Source organism: Schistocerca gregaria, chromosome 4, assembly GCF_023897955.1.
Source record: "Schistocerca gregaria isolate iqSchGreg1 chromosome 4, iqSchGreg1.2, whole genome shotgun sequence".
Classification (NCBI taxonomy): domain Eukaryota; kingdom Metazoa; phylum Arthropoda; class Insecta; order Orthoptera; family Acrididae; genus Schistocerca; species Schistocerca gregaria.
The window spans coordinates 200,940,827-200,957,951 of NC_064923.1; the positions used below are offsets into that span (position 1 = coordinate 200,940,827).

The 17,125-nt window shown below is 39.2% G+C and overlaps 1 protein-coding gene across 3 annotated transcripts in view; it reads left to right on the forward strand.

Moving 5' to 3' along the window:
* Window positions 1-17,125, forward strand: part of LOC126266830 (protein slit) — a 1,561,007-nt gene that overhangs the window by 1,528,473 nt on the left and 15,409 nt on the right. For all 3 annotated transcript variants that reach the window (XM_049971386.1, XM_049971385.1, XM_049971387.1), the window contains exons 23-28: window positions 3,741-3,812; window positions 4,177-4,248; window positions 4,333-4,496; window positions 6,558-6,774; window positions 9,985-10,124; window positions 10,479-10,648. In XM_049971386.1, coding sequence (XP_049827343.1) covers window positions 3,741-3,812; window positions 4,177-4,248; window positions 4,333-4,496; window positions 6,558-6,774; window positions 9,985-10,124; window positions 10,479-10,648 — 835 coding nt within the window. The remainder of the gene's footprint in view (window positions 1-3,740; window positions 3,813-4,176; window positions 4,249-4,332; window positions 4,497-6,557; window positions 6,775-9,984; window positions 10,125-10,478; window positions 10,649-17,125) is intronic.

Here is a 17,125-nt window from a genome sequence, read left to right on the forward strand (position 1 = left end):
ACCAGACTTACATGAATGTATGGAGACGTACACATTTTTTAGTTTAATATGTTTCGTTGATCCAGTCAGCAAATAAACTGTTATGATACGGAATGAATGAAGTTGTAGATTCACAATCTGTGAAATGGTTGCAAATAAAACAGTGACCCAAATACACAGAATAACACATGTCCTAATGTACTGCAGCCATAGAGCCATCATCAAATGTTAAATGCTAATTTTGTGTTTATCATTTGATGATGCCACTATGGCTGCAGTACATTAGGACATGTTTTTATAAACATATCTGAAGGTGGTCATCATAGACTGAAACCGGTAGTCTGATGACAAAAAATTCTTGACCATAGTAAAGGAAATTTATTCTACATTTTAGATTATTATTAGAATGACAACAACTGGGTGAGATGGCGCAGCAGACTTCCATTCAGTAGGACAACAGTTCAAACTCTTGTTCGTGTATCCAGATTGAGGTTTCCTGTGATTTCCCTCAGTCACTCCAGGCAAATGCCGGAATGGTTCCTTTGAAAGGACACAGCTGACTTCCTTCCGCATCCTTGACACAATTTGAGCTTGTGTCATCTCTAATGACCTCAATGTCGACAAGACATCCTTCCTTTCTTCCTTCAGAATGATAACACTAACAAGCAATGAAATTTTCTCTTTCTTCCAGTATCATCAGACACTATACAGGGTGTTTCAGAAGTGATGGTCAATATTCAGGGATATGACAGGAAAGATCATTTGAAACAAAAACATCAAGTAAACATGGGCTCTAAAATGCAAACCTATGAGCTATGAGCAATACTTGATCTTCGATATTGTAAAACAAATCTCTTCTACTGCAAGCTCTTTGATTTCCATATTTTGGAAAGTGGTAGAATGGACCAAAAAAGAAAAAAAATGTCCAGTAAATATGTGCTCTAAAATGTGTATCTTGAAAGTTATGAGCACTTGAAACTTCCTGGCAGATTAAAACTGTGTGCCCGACCGAGACTCGAACTCGGGACCTTTGCCTTTCGCGGGCAAGTGCTCTACCATCTGAGCTACCGAAGCACGACTCACGCCCGGTACTCACAGCTTTACTTCTGCCAGTACCTCGTCTCCTACCTTCCAAACTTTACAGAAGCTCTCCTGCGAAACTTGCAGAACTAGCACTCCTGAAAGAAAGGATATTGCGGAGACATGGCTTAGCCACAGCCTGGGGGATTCTAATAATTTCCGGGTATGCAGCCGGATCCCGTCGACATTCTGCCACGATATTTCGGCCCAGAGACGTCCGGCCATCATCAGGTGAGTACACAACTACTGAAGAGCCCAGGTGCAGTCGCGGTATTTATACCGATTCTCGCGCACGTGTTGACATGCGCGGCATAGCCGAGTTGTACGTGCTGCCCTCGGTGGTGAAAGTAAAAGATCATCTAGTCATTGAGTATCGAATGACGCTGTCTATTCCGCTGTGAATGTATAATTTTAATAACAGGATTCCAAGTTTTATCCAGTTGAAAGCCGTTGTCATGATTTATAAGATTATCGGCAAGACGTATTTCCACTGATTCCTTGATTACGGAATCCCAAAATCCTGAAACCGGAGCTAAAATTTTTGTTCCATTGTATTCCATTGAATGTCCCAATGAAATACAGTGCTCTGCTACTGCCGATTTTGACGGTTGCCGCAGACGGGTGTATCTTTCATGTTCTGTACATCGTTCATGGACAGTTCTTGTCGTCTGGCCAATATATGCAGAGCCACATTCACAGGGAATTTTGTAGACGCCTGCTTTCTTCAGTTGTAAATCGTCTTTAACGGATCCAACCAGGGCCCGGTTCTTTGCTTCCATACGCCGGGAATGTGTCGTCGAAAATAGGCCGATTACTGAAGAAGAATAAAATCAAGGTTATCTTCCGTCCACCAGCAAAGAACCGGGCCCTGGTTGGATCCGTTAAAGACGATTTACAACTGAAGAAAGCAGGCGTCTACAAAATTCCCTGTGAATGTGGCTCTGCATATATTGGCCAGACGACAAGAACTGTCCATGAACGATGTACAGAACATGAAAGATACACCCGTCTGCGGCAACCGTCAAAATCGGCAGTAGCAGAGCACTGTATTTCATTGGGACATTCAATGGAATACAATGGAACAAAAATTTTAGCTCCGGTTTCAGGATTTTGGGATTCCGTAATCAAGGAATCAGTGGAAATACGTCTTGCCGATAATCTTATAAATCGTGACAACGGCTTTCAACTGGATAAAACTTGGAATCCTGTTATTAAAATTATACATTCACAGCGGAATAGACAGCGTCATTCGATACTCAATGACTAGATGATCTTTTACTTTCACCACCGAGGGCAGCACGTACAACTCGGCTATGCCGCGCATGTCAACACGTGCGCGAGAATCGGTATAAATACCGCGACTGCACCTGGGCTCTTCAGTAGTTGTGTACTCACCTGATGATGGCCGGACGTCTCTGGGCCGAAATATCGTGGCAGAATGTCGACGGGATCCGGCTGCATACCCGGAAATTATTAGAAGAACAAATACGCCGGGAAAATTTCAGAAGTCACAGCCTGGGGGATGTTTCCAGAATGAGATTTGGAAGGTAGGAGACGAGGTACTGGCAGAAGTAAAGCTGTGAGTACTGGGCGTGAGTCGTGCTTCGGTAGCTCAGATGGTAGAGCACTTGCCCGCGAAAGGCAAAGGTCCCGAGTTCGAGTCTCGGTCGGGCACACAGTTTTAATCTGCCAGGAAGTTTCATATCAGCGCACACTCCGCTGCAGAGTGAAAATCTCATTCTTATGAGCACTTGTTCATTAGAAGTGTTGTGTGTCAAATTAGCTCTTAAACTATGCATTTTAGAGCGCATGTTTACTGGACTTTTTTTCTTGTTTTGGTCTGTGCTAACACTTCTTAAAATATGGAAAGCAAAGAGCTTGCAGTAGGAGAGATCTGCTTCACAGTATAAAAGATCAAGATTTGCTTATAGCTCTTAAGGTATGTGTTTTAGAGCCCATGTTTACTTTACTTTTTTGAATGATCATTCTTGTCATATCCCTGAACATTGACCATCACTCCTAAAACATCTTGTATAATATTTAAGACTACAACAAAGACTAAAATCTCATAAAGCATTTTAATATGTGATGCAAATTTTTAAAACAGGTTTAGGTGGACTGTATGTCAGTGAGAAAGAATGCACGAAGTGTACTTATGACTAAATGAACTAAACTCAGAAATGGATTGATGTAAGAAGTGAGGAAGACAGCAGAAATGTTTTGAACATGCTAAACACATGGGTTGCACTGCAATTTGTATGGCCTTACAAATTTGTTCAACAAAGAGGCCCCAGACTTTTAGAGGAACTTGCAATGCATTCCTGTTGTGCAATAACTTCAATTTATTTCTGTTACCACTGTGAAAATTATGGATCTGAAACTGAAAAAAGGCTATATTAACAAACATCTACCAGCATTATTTAAAAGTTAGAGGTAGCATATGGTTCACGGTACACTACCTAGCATTCGATGAAAATGACGTGGGGTTACAAGTATACCAGATATTTTCGATGTATGTGTACATATGCCGTAGTAGCAGTGACATAATAGTGAAATTTTGATCAATACCTGTGTCTAATAGGGCAAGTGAATAATGATAAACTTAGTACATTACAATTAATTGGTACTTAGTCTGCTCTGGGAAAGGCCATGTAATGAGTTCAATTTTTCTCTTTCCCTAGTATCATCAGTTACAATAAATTGCAGTGTATAGAGAGAGATGCCCTAGCTGGTCTCAAGTCCTTACGAATCATGTAAGTAATCCTCCACTTATATCTGTACTTTGTAATGTCATTTACTAGCAACTAGAGTTCATGTAAGAATGTGTCAGTCAAAAGTAAATATAGGGGCATTTAATTTAATGTAGAATTAGCTAGGGCTCTCATTTCATTTATTCTAATATATGTATAACTAGTTGCAACTGGGCTCTCATTTCTTGTAAAGCAACAGTTACAACAAAAAGTAATACAATATCTAATTAACTGGATCTTTAAATAAAAAGTTAAGCATAGCTGAATTTACCTAATGTACATCCTGACAAAGATGTTGAGAGTAAATATAATTAAGTCACTTATGCTGTTATTTTATGGAGAACAAGACTAATTTAATATCTTCCAGATCACTTCATGGTAATGACATATCAATGGTTCCAGAAGGCTCTTTTATTGATCTGCAGTCAATTACCCACTTGTAAGTATGACATCAATTGCAGTATTTTATTACAATATATGTGCTTTCTAAATGTCTTCCAGTTACTTATGACAAATCTTTCAGGGCCCTAGGAGCAAATCCTTTCTACTGTGACTGTAAAATGAAATGGTTAGCTGAATGGGTAAAAAGAGATTATGTGGAACCAGGAATTGCACGCTGTGCTGAACCACTATCTATGAAGGATAAATTATTATTGACAACACCAGCATCATCATTCCAGTGCAAAGGTAAACATTCAAGTCAAAGTTATGTTAAACATTATTTTCTTATCAACAGTTTTGTAACTGTGTATTGCAATTTAAGGAATGTAATACACTAGCCACCTAAATATATTTGCTATTACATTTTTGGCTAGTTTAAGGTAAGCTGATGATGACGGAAAGATTCTTCATTTAAATACTGTTGCTATGTAAGATAATTTTAATTGATTCTATAAATTCAAAGGAAAAAATTTATGCCTATTGTGTTGGGTAAAGAAGACAAGGAAGTTTAAATGCATGTGTATAATATCCTGCTTTATGTAATTTTCAAAAGTCTGTTTAATTTCAGTATCATATTTTGTCAACTGGCACAGCTTTTTCTTATGCATATTAGGCTATTACACTACTTTACATTTAGGTGAATTCAGTTCACTTTCATTGTTTCAGCATGAAACGATCTCTCTACCATTCTTGTCTCTTCTTATTGGCAAGTGAAATTCTTAACATGTGTCACAATTGAGAAGTTCATTGTAAAAAATAACAACTCCCTTTTCTCCTTGTTTTTCGTATATTCTGGTAGCCATGGCTGATGCCCATATGCTCAATAACCAAACAAAGCAAAACAGGTCTCATCCTACATTACTACACTTTTGAAGTAGGGTGGTTTTACAAAAGCAACCCATATCCAAAAAGGTTTTCACAAAACCAGCCTCTGGCATTTGAGAAAGTTTGTGGCAGTGCAATCTGAATGTTTTCTGTTGCCTTCCTAGAAATTTTTGTGCTGTGTTGAGTGGTCTATTGCCTCTATTGTGTTTGTGATTTTGATGAATGCTTTTCATGAATCCCAAAGACAGTGTTTTGTGGCAAAAAATGAAGATGTACAGAAAGAAAGCAGTTGTGATAAAAAAGATATAACAGAAGCTAAAAGTCCTAAACCTCAAGTCTCATTTTCTTTATTTGACAAGCAAGAGCTGAAACTTCTTCGTAACACTAATGGCCTCAGCAGAGGAAACAAAAACAGACTGAACTAGGATATTATTGACTCTGGCGATGATAGTGGGAGGCAAAAATGGAAGTTTGATTAGTAGAGTTCTCTGCATTTCTGATCTAACTTCATCTTTTTTCTGGCAAATGTTATCAGACCTTGAGTTAAATAAAATATAGTTGGAGAAATTCCAGGGCTACTGAAGATTCTATTTTATAAAGACGTTTGTTGCTGGATGTTATGCTACAGCATATGGCACTGGGATTTATCAGGAACTATTCAAGTATTTCTAGGTAGCAACATATAAATACATTTGAGAACAGGATAATATCAAATTATTTAGTATATTTCTTTGCTGTCCTGAAAAATATTTGTTTCTGAGAAAAGCTGTTTTTGTATCCAGTGCTTCAATTAATATTTTTATGCTTGCGCTACAAGTGCTCTGGTCATATTCTCAAAATCCACCAAAACATACATATAAGTACTGTATTATATAACAGAAATAATTATAAGTTATACTTCACACTAGTTATTCAAAAATGGTTCCTGCAGAATAATACTAACACTCCAAATTTCAGACTTAGAATAATACAATATTTAATGCTGATTGTCATATGTGAATAATGAAGTGGTGCAACAAAATCCTTGTAGAATCACAACACAGTGATGCCATGATATTCCCTGCTGATTATATAATACAGCAGTCTTGTCTTCAGTTCTGAGCAGTCAGTCAGTTTACAGCAGTTACAGTATTCACCTTGTGAATAGTTCTCTCATATGCAACTACTCACACAAAAGCAGTTGTCAAGGCAAATCTTTCTGTGCACTGTAGAAGATACTTAAAATCTTTTAATATACACAAAATAAATGTTAAGGGAAGGCCAATTATAAAAATAATAATTCTAACTGTGGTGGAAAAGTTTCATGAACAAATGTGGTTTTATTGTTATTAAAACTTAACTGTCTAATAGACACAAATTAATGTAAAAAACTGAGATTTTTATACATTGTAAAATTTTTGTTGTCAAACTCTTTAAATGATGTTATTACAATCAACCTTATATTTCTGTTATACTTTAATGTGTGGATATTTCATATTGCAGGTCATGTAAGCCCACAGATTTTATCTAAATGTGATGCCTGTTTCACATTCCCATGTGTCAACAATGGAGTATGCCAGCCATTACCTCAGAGACAATACAAATGCCGGTGCACACCTGGCTATCATGGGAAGCATTGTGAATACATGATAGATGCATGTTATGGTAATCCCTGCAGGAATTCCGGTACCTGCAAAGTACTTGAGGAGGGACGCTTCAGGTATTTATATATCATTACCATAGAAATCATGATTATCTGGACAACTATTTTCATTTCAGGAAAAAAATACCAAGACTACAGCAAATTGATTAAAATGTCAACAGTTTAATTGCTTTAGTGTTTTATAATGACACAACCTAACACCAAAAATTATTTTATTCGAAAGACATTGGCCATGGAACCCTATTAACACTGCACTTTCTGTTTTTTAAACTTTTCACAATATTCATTATAATACAACAAAAATAAGATGTGACTGTCATGCATTATTCATTTTAAAAGTAAGGGCAACACATCAAAAGGGAGTAAGTGAAGAGGGGAGGGAAAATTGGGTTTGCAGAACTCTGGAAGTAAATAAAAACTTCTGCATCATACAATCCCTCTCAACTCAATGCGCTACTTTCCTGGATGTTGATTATTTCTTTGGTGGCTCCCATAAGAACGTCTATCCATTTGAAATGCACTAACTACGAACAGTAAGTTCATTTTACGAGCAGTTTATCATTCTGTATTGTTAAGTTCCTTCCTATTTGTATACTGCATCTTCACTGGGAAGTGGGAGTTATGAAAGATAGTGACAATCCTGTCAAAGCATTTCTTCACATAATTGCAACAAACACAATGTCACTGGTATCTAACGACTGACCAGTACTCCCCACTCGACCACTTCTTCACATAATTCCAACAAATACAATGTCACTGGTAACTATCGACTGATCAGTACTCTCCACTTGACCACAACTTTCACCAGGGTTTCAACTATTGGTACCTATTGCCATGCCCTGTAATGAGGGATATTCCACTTATCAGAATTCTGCCCCAAGAACTATTGTCATCCATCCAATATATTTCAAACCAAATTTGATAAAATTGCAATACCAGTAGTAATGCATCCTATGGTAGTAATCTTCTAGTATGTAGCCTCATACAGAAAATGAAACAGTCCAGACTGTGTTTTTCAAGTGTTCTGTGAGGCATAGAACATTACTAAAATATGGTTCAATATTTAGTAAAATCTCAGTACCGAACACTTTGTTTGTGACTGAATGAATATTTTGGAGACATATGTAAAAATTTTTATTAGTATAATTTGTTACTGATTATTTACATAAAAATTTAAATTTTCTACAAGCATTATTATTACATCACTTACCTCAGCCTTACTCACCAAGGAATTGTCCATAAAAAAAACAGCTTGCATGGATGCAATCTTCTTTTGTCTTGTTGATATCTGATATTTTTACCATTGTGGTTGCTGCTCCTGGGCTGCTGTTGAATTCTAACTTCACTTGAAAGTAATTATGTAAATATTAATCTAGCAATGGAAGATAGCTATTTAATACACTCCTGGAAATGGAAAAAAGAACACATTGACACCAGTGTGTCAGACCCACCATACTTGCTCCGGACACTGCGAGAGGGCTGTTCAAGCAATGATCACATGCACGGCACAGCGGACACACCTGGAACCGCGGTGTTGGCCGTCGAATGGCGCTAGCTGCGCAGCATTTGTGCACCGCCGCCGTCAGTGTCAGCCAGTTTGCCATGGCATACGGAGCTCCATCGCAGTCTTTAACACTGGTAGCATGCCGCGACAGCGTGGACGTGAACCGTATGTGCAGTTGACGGACTTTGAGCGAGGGCGTATAGTGGGCATGCGGGAGGCCGGGTGGACGTACGGCCGAATTGCTCAACACGTGGGGCGTGAGGTCTCCACAGTACATTGATGTTGTCGCCAGTGGTCGGCGAAAGGTGCACGTGCCCGTCAACCTGGGACCGGACCGCAGCGACGCATGGATGCACGCCAAGACCGTAGGATCCTACGCAGTGCCGTAGGGGACGGCACTGCCACTTCCCAGCAAATTAGGGACATTGTTGCTCCTGGGGTATCGGCGAGGACCATTCACAACCGTCTCCATGAAGCTGGGCTACGGCCCCGCACACCGTTAGGCCGTCTTCCGCTCACGCCCCAACATCGTGCAGCCCGCCTCCAATGGTGTCGCAACAGGTGTGAATGGAGGGACGAATGGAGACGTGTCGTCTTCAGCGATGAGAGTCGCTTCTGCCTTGGTGCCAATGATGGTCGTATGCGTGTTTGGCGCCGTGCAGGTGAGCGCCACAATCAGGACTGCATACGACCGAGGCACACAGGGCCAACACCCGGCATCGTGGTGTGGGGAGCGATCTCCTACACTGGCCGTACACCTCTGGTGATCGTCGAGGGGACACTGAATAGTGCACGGTACATCCAAACCGTCATCGAACCCATCGTTCTACCATTCCTAGACCGGCAAGGGAACTTGCTGTTCCAACAGGACAATGCACGTCCTCATGTATCCCGTGCCACCCAATGTGCTCTAGAAGGTGTAAGTTAACTACCATGGCCAGCAAGATCTCCGGATCTGTCCCCCATTGAGCATGTTTGGGACTGGATGAAGCGTCGTCTCACGCGGTCTGCACGTCCAGCACGAACGCTGGTCCAACTGAGGCGCCAGGTGGAAATGGCATGGCAAGCCGTTCCACAGGACTACATCCAGCATCTCTACGATCGTCTCCATGGGAGAATAGCAGCCTGCATTGCTGCGAAAGGTGGATATACGCTGTACTAGTGCCGACATTGTGCATGCTCTGTTGCCTGTGTCTATGTGCCTGTGGTTCTGTCAGTGTGATCATGTGATGTATCTGACCCCAGGAATGTGTCAATAAAGTTTCCCCTTCCTGGGACAATGAATTCACGGTGTTCTTATTTCAATTTCCAGGAGTGTATATGTGAGAAAGATGCTTTTTTAAGTACCAACTTTCCTTTGTTTATACTGTGAAAAATTTAGCCTCAGCAAACACAACTGGTTTATGACAATTTAAGTATAGAAACTAACTGTATGCACAAAATTAATGAGTAATACACTAACAGCTGATTTTCTTTGTTTATGTATACCTTGCATTATTTCAATTACTTCAAGGTTTTTCTTAATTATGAGATTTGTAGGATATGAGGGAGGAAAGCATGGCTGAATGCATATTAAACTCTATCATTTGATTAAGTGCAGTTGTTTGATGAGTAGGAACTAGCTGAAAAAATCTGACTAGTGGCCACATTAACTGATTTAGCATCAAAATTACAAAACAACTTTTTTTGTATTCTTTAGCAAGAATTTATTGTTAAATAGAAATGAACAGTAAATCCAAAATAAATCTACATTCTCTTCACAGCTGCCATTGTTCTCCTGGATTCACTGGTGACAGATGTGAGAGCAACATTGATGACTGCATCAATAACAAATGTGAAAATAATGCAACGTGTATTGATCTGGTTCAAGCCTATGAATGTCGCTGTACACAGGGTTTTATGGGTATGAAATAATATTGTGATTTTCCATGATATTCTAACAAAATGTACTTTTTCATTTCATTTGTTATAATGTAGATAAAAATTATGAAAACTACACAAATTTGCAGCCAAGAAAGAAAAGTGTTTAGTATAGAATGAGATTTCTTCCCTCCTCATATTGCTCTCTCTCTCTCTGTCTCTTGGGATATCATACTCATCAGAAACCTGCCCAACATAGTATCTCTTTCCTTAAAGAATATTAATTTGCTGTCTGTGAATGTAATCAAACATAAAATTACATTTTAGATGAATATATTTTTTGCTGTAGACCTTATATTTAAACAGATATCTAATTATATGCTTCTTATTTTATTAGGAGAGTATTGTGAAACAAAAATACCATTCTGCACAAAAGAATACAATCCTTGCCGTAACGGAGCCAGGTGTGTTGACCATTTTACACACTATAAATGTGAATGTGCTCCTGGATTCAGTGGAGAAAACTGCACTGTAAATGTTGATGATTGTGTTAACAACATGTGTCAGGTAAATTTGGATTACTATTTTAAGATTCATATCACTGTTTTAATTCTTATGAGCCAATACAGAGCTAAGTAGAGATAACTTCTGGCATTCTTTTGTTATTTTGTATCTGCTGAATGAGCTGTTGTCAATCTTATTTTCATCAGTTAGAGGTAAGCTGAAGCACTATGTAAAATAAAGCCCATAACATGTCTACATACAAATGCAAAAGGAAGTGGCAGGTCTTCAGGTACAAATTTACATTTACATTTACATAAATAAAATAGAAAGAAACTTCCACATGGGAAAAAATATATTAAAAACAAAGATTCCAAGACTTAACAAGCGGGAAGGCACCGTTAGACAGGCACAATAAAATAACACACAAACACACACACAAAATTTCTAGCTTTCGCAACCAATGGTTGCTTCTTCAGGAAAGAGGGAAGGAGAGGGAAAGACGAAAGGATGTGGGTTTTAAGGGAGAGGGTAAGGAGTCATTCCAATCCCGGGAGCGGAAAGACTTACCTTAGGGGGAAAAAAGGATTGGTATATACTTGCGCGCGCGCACACACACACACACACACACATCCATACATATACAGACACAAGCAGACATATTTGTCTGCTTGTGTCTGTATATGGATGGATGGATGTGTGTGTGTGTGTGTGTGTGTGTGTGTGTGTGTGTGTGTGTGTGCACGCGCGCGAGTATATACCTATCCTTTTTTCCCCCTAAGGTAAGTCTTTCTGATCCCGGGATTGGAATGACTCCTTACCCTCTCCCTTAAAACCCACATCCTTTCGTCTTTCACTCTCCTTCCCTCTTTGCTGAAGAAGCAACCGTTGGTTGCGAAAGCTAGAAATTTTGTGTGTGTGTTTGTGTGTTATTTTATTGTGCCTGTCTACCGGCGTTTTCCCGCTTGGTAAGTCTTGGAATCTTTGTTTTTAATATATTTACATTTACATACATACTCCAGAAGCTAGCATATGGTGCATGACAGAGGGCACCAGTATTAGTCATTTCCTTTCCTGTTACACTTGCAAATAGAACAAGGGAAAAATTAATGTCTAAATGCCTTCTCACAAGCCCAAGTTTATTGTATCTTGTCTTTGTTTCTTACATGAAATGTACTTTAGCAACAGTAGAATAATTATGCAGTCCCCTGCAAATGTCAGTTCTCAAAGTTACCTCAATAGTGTTTTACAAAAAAGAACATTGCCTTTCCTGGAAGGATTCCCATTTATGTTCATAAGGTGTCTCTGTAACACCTACATGTTGATCTAACTGAACATTAACTAGTAAAGCATCCACCTCTGAATTGCTTTGATGTCTTCCTTTAATCCATCCTTGTGGATGGGTATCCCAAACAATCGAGCTGTACTTAAGAATAGGTTGCACTAGTGTTCTGTACATGGTGTTGTTTATAGATGAGCTACACTTCCCTAAAACTCACCCAATAAACTGAAGTTGACCATTCACCTTCCCTAGTACAATCTTTACATACTCATTCCATTTCATATTGCTTTGAATTGTTATGCCTGGATATTTAATTTAGGTGACTATGTCAAGCAGTACACCGGTATTTGAACATTACAGTATTGTTTTTCTTACTCATCTGCATTAACTTGCATTCATGACACCAAATGGAAATTCTGCCTACATCATCTTGTATCCTCCTACAGTCACTCAACAATGATCTTTCCCATATACTACAGCATAATCAGCAGACATCTGCTGATTGCTGCTCACCCTTTCTGTCAGATTACTTACATATACAGAGACCTTATCACACTCCCCTGCGACACTCCAGACAATACCCTTGTCTCTGATGAATATTCACTGTCCAACACAGCCGGCCGCGGTGGTCTAGCGGTTCCAGGTGCTCAGTCCGGAACCGCACGACTGCTATGGTCGCAGGTTCGAATCCTGCCTCGGGCATGGATGTGTGTGATGTCCATAGGTTAGTTAGGTTTAAGTAGTTCTAAGTTCTAGGGGACTGATGACCACAGATGTTAAGTCCCATAGTGCTTAGAGCCATTTGAACCACTGTCCAACACAATGTATTGGGCTCTGTTGCTTAAGAAGTCTTTGAGCCACTCACATATTCTGTATGACTGCACCTTCATTAATAATATCTGCATTGAAATAGTGGGGAGGGGGGGCACTGTGTCTAACTTTCTCCAGAAATCTGCTGGGAATGTGGAACTTACTTGTTCCCTTCAACCAAAGTTCACAGGATAAAATGTAAGAAAGGATCAAGCTCAGTTTTGCATGAGCAAGGCTTTCTAAGCCCATGCTCAAATGTGGGCAAAAGTCTTTCTGTTTAAATGAAATTTATTATATCTGAAGATAGAATTTGCTCAAGACTTCTGCAGCTAACCAATGTTAAAGTCTCTAATTTTGCAGGTCCATTTTTTACCATTCTTATATACAGAAGTCACCTGTGCTTCTTTCCCAATCACTACAGACTTTGTGCTTGGCGAGCTATTTGCAATAAACACAAGTTAAGTAAAGGGTCAATGCTTTAGAGTACTATCTGTAAAGCCAAATGGGGAGTTCATCCAGACATAGTGACATATGCTTTCAACTCTTTCAGTTGTTCATCTATGCCAGATTCAAATTTTTATATACTCAATACAGGAATCTGTGCAATAGCCAAATAATGATATGCCTGTACGATCCTACTGCACAATTTGTTTGTTAAACAAAAAATTTAAAACTTCAGCTTTCCTTTTGCTGTCTTCTATTGCTACACCAGGCTGGTTGACAAGTGACTGGACAGAGACCTCCACCCTGCTTACTGTTTTCACATAGGCCCAAAATTTTCTTGGATTATCAGCTAGATCTTTTACTAAGGTATGATGGTGGAAATTGTTGCATATTTCAAGCATTAATCTCTTTAGATGCATAAATGTTTACTAACTTTTGTCTGTCAACATTTCCATATTCAATTTTCAACCAAGACTCCAACAATCCCTGTTTCAACATCATTATCTGAATTTTGTTACTAAGCCATGGTGAGTCTTTTGCATTCTTAATCCACTTACTAGGCATATACTTCTCCAGAGTGTGGTCCACATTTAAACACAGCCCATGATTCCTGTATGTCTGTAATATTGGAACTAAATTATGTCCATTAGTTGTACAAGTGCGACACTAAGAATTGCTTACCTGCCCTTTCCAGCATAAAAACTCTCTTAGACTTCTTGATAGATAAATCAACTTTACTAACAATTAGAAATGATGATGGCCCAGATGAAACCACTGTCAAAACCTCATAAAATAAAAATTAATCAAGCTACACCAAAACTCTTAGTTGTGAGTAAACAAAATATTGTTGTCCAATGCTCACTTAACAATGAGAAATTGGAGACTGTTGAATCCTTCAACTATCTAGAGAGCAAAATTACATCAGATGGAAGATCAAAGGAGGATATTACAAGCCAAACCAAACCAACCAGGAAAACTGCTTTTAAAAAGAGAAGAAACCTTTTTGCATCTGGCTGCATAGACAGACATTTCAGAAAAAGGCCTCTTCCAGATGTTTGATTGGAGCGTACTGCAGTACAGAAGTGAAACGTGGACACTCGGAGAAGCAGATAAACACAAAAAATAGCCTTCAACATATGGTGATACAGCAAAATGCTAAATATCTCCTGAGTGGACAAAGTGTCATATGAAGAGGTGCTCCACAGAGTGCAGTCATGTCTCATGAACCTTATCCAACACAGAATGGGCACATGGATAAGCCATCAGCCGAGACACAATGGTGTCATTATAATATCATTGAAGGGATAGTAAAAGGCAAGGACACAAGATGCAGAGCAAGACTGCATTACATCAACCAGATGATGGAGGATACCAGCTGCACCACCTATACTGCTCTCCAGAGGAAGGCTGAAGACAGAAAAGCATTGCAGTTTGCTGCAAGTCAACAGAATGGTTGCAGACCTAAGAAGAACTATTGTTGCTAAGATGAATCATGATCACTAACTCTTGCCTCTACAGGCTCTGCCAATAGGATCAGGCCTGTTTGTTGCTGCAAGGTCTAAAATATTTGTACTTGATACTGTCGAACTAGCTGCCAAAGACAGTTTTCGGAAAATGTGTTTCTATCACCTGTAGTGAAGCCATAGACATCGTAGTTTATATTTGGTAGGTTAAAGTCATCTCCAACTAATATTGCATGATTGAGCTACTTCTGTGCTATGAGCATGAACTTTCTTTGAATGATTCTACAACTGCTATGCCAGAATCGCAAGGCCGATAAAAACATGCAATGCTTCACAGTCAGATTCAATTTCGACCTCAATGGACATGATATTTTTTTGTCAGTAGCAATGAACACTCCTCCTTCTGTGACATCTAATCTGTCTTTTTGATATAGATTCTATAACTCATTAAATATTTCAGAACTGTCTTCTTCAGGTTTCATCTAGCTCTCTCCTCTGGAGGACAGTAAATTTTGACAGTCTAAACATCTTTACTTTGTCCATGATTTGCTTTCCCTATGTCAATTGGCGCATATTAATAAAAGGATCTCAAATTAATACCTAAGAAAAAAATAAAAAAAAGTTCATTTCACTCTGCTATCCGAGCAGCTGCTTCCTGTGTGTGTATGATTCTCTGGTCTATCTAGGAAAGTCCTACAATTCTCCACCCCAAATTACAAGTCCATAAATCTGCAGCCAAGACCATCATAGCAACAGCGGAACCTTGGCTCCAAACCAAAGGAACCTGATCAATTCTGGATATGATACTGAAAATAGTGAGTTCTGTGCCAGCAACCTTTACTATTACTGCCAGCCACCCATATGAACTGAGGATGGCCTCAGAACACAAGCGACAGCTGTAATTGGTGCTGACATAAGCCACAACTTGCTGATGACTGCACCCTGCTCCCCGTGTAGCTGCAGCAGTGAATCCTCCACATCTTGAATGAGACACCCAGGCAGACATATGGAGTTCACATTCAGTTTCTTTCAAGCCCTGGATGCTGTTCCCCTAAGGGGCTCCATAACTTGCCTGACACTGGAGCTCAGCCTGGGACGCTGTTTCCATGAGGGGCTCCGTAACATGCCTAACACTGGAGCTTCTGATAAATAGTACACTCCTCCTCAAACTCTGCTGAAAGAGCAGCTACTTGTCCACTCACCGGGTCCATGAGGAATTGCCACATACTCAGTCCCCACATTGACTCTCCACTTCTAGCAACATAGATGTGTCACAGTCCACAACTTCCACTGCCGTGTGGACAGATCTGCCATGTCACATATGCTGTAATGTGCATCATTAAACAAGTGACGCCTGAGGTGTCCAATGTAACATGCTATATTCTCCACTACTGTTACACGCTGAGACAGCAGCCTGCAGCTGTTGGTGAACTGTGGCATGTTCATCTTACATACGCACATAACATGGAAATACCCTATCCATCCTCTTCCTCCTCCTCCTCCTACTACTACTACTAATTTAAGAATTACCCTATAAAAGCATATAGAATAGGGTAAGTATGTAACCTTTTTCCCTCCTGGTGTGTCACAGAGGCTAGCGACTGATCGAGCCACCTCAAGTAGTCCATGAGTGTTCAAAACAAATGACAACTGGAGTACAGGGGGTAAATCTTCACTACAGTTACTAAAATGAGGGATTACATATCTTAATAACACAAACACACAAGGAAGTTAAGAATTGCACTACAAAAGCACACAGAAAAAGCTAAATCAATAGCTTGCTATTCTCCTGGTGTGTTACAGAGGCTAGGTTATCAAATCCAGGAGTCTTAGAACCAATGGTGTCTGTATACAGAAATGAAGATAAAGGTGTCAAAGCGAAAAAAATAGAAACTTTTAAAAATCAAATGAGGTAGTTGTGTAGACATGGCAATACAGGTACTGGAGGTAGTGTGATTCATGTCAGTAAGTAGATATTTAATCTGGATGTAATGGGTTTCTTACTTTTTTTGTTACTATTTTTTTCTGGATATGGGGTGCACTGGGAACATGTACACTTTTTGGAAGTTAAACTATTTTTGTTTGCGAACTTACCAAAATATTAAAACAATTTTTACTACTACAGGGTGCAAGAAAAAAGGAATATGAATAGATTGTCTGGCATTCAATGTTAATATTGTGATATTGCTTGCATCATTAGAAGAGGCGGTTAAACAAAATATGCAACTACTGAGACAAGTGGCTAAATCAGGCTTACAGATTTCTATTGAGAACATGCAGTATGTGACAAACACCAAGGCAGGTCCTAAATGAATAGCAGTAGGATGGAAAATTGAGAAGGTGGGGATATTTAAATACCTAGGAGAATGGATAGAAACTGGGTTGACAGAAGAGGTAGAAATGGGTGCATGAATAAACAAAATGAATTTAGCACACAAATTAAGTACGAACATCTACAATAAGAAGAATATTTTGATCGATGCAAAATTGAGATGTTTCTGCACTTAATGGTTATACTCAACAGAAACCGTTAACCTAGTAAGA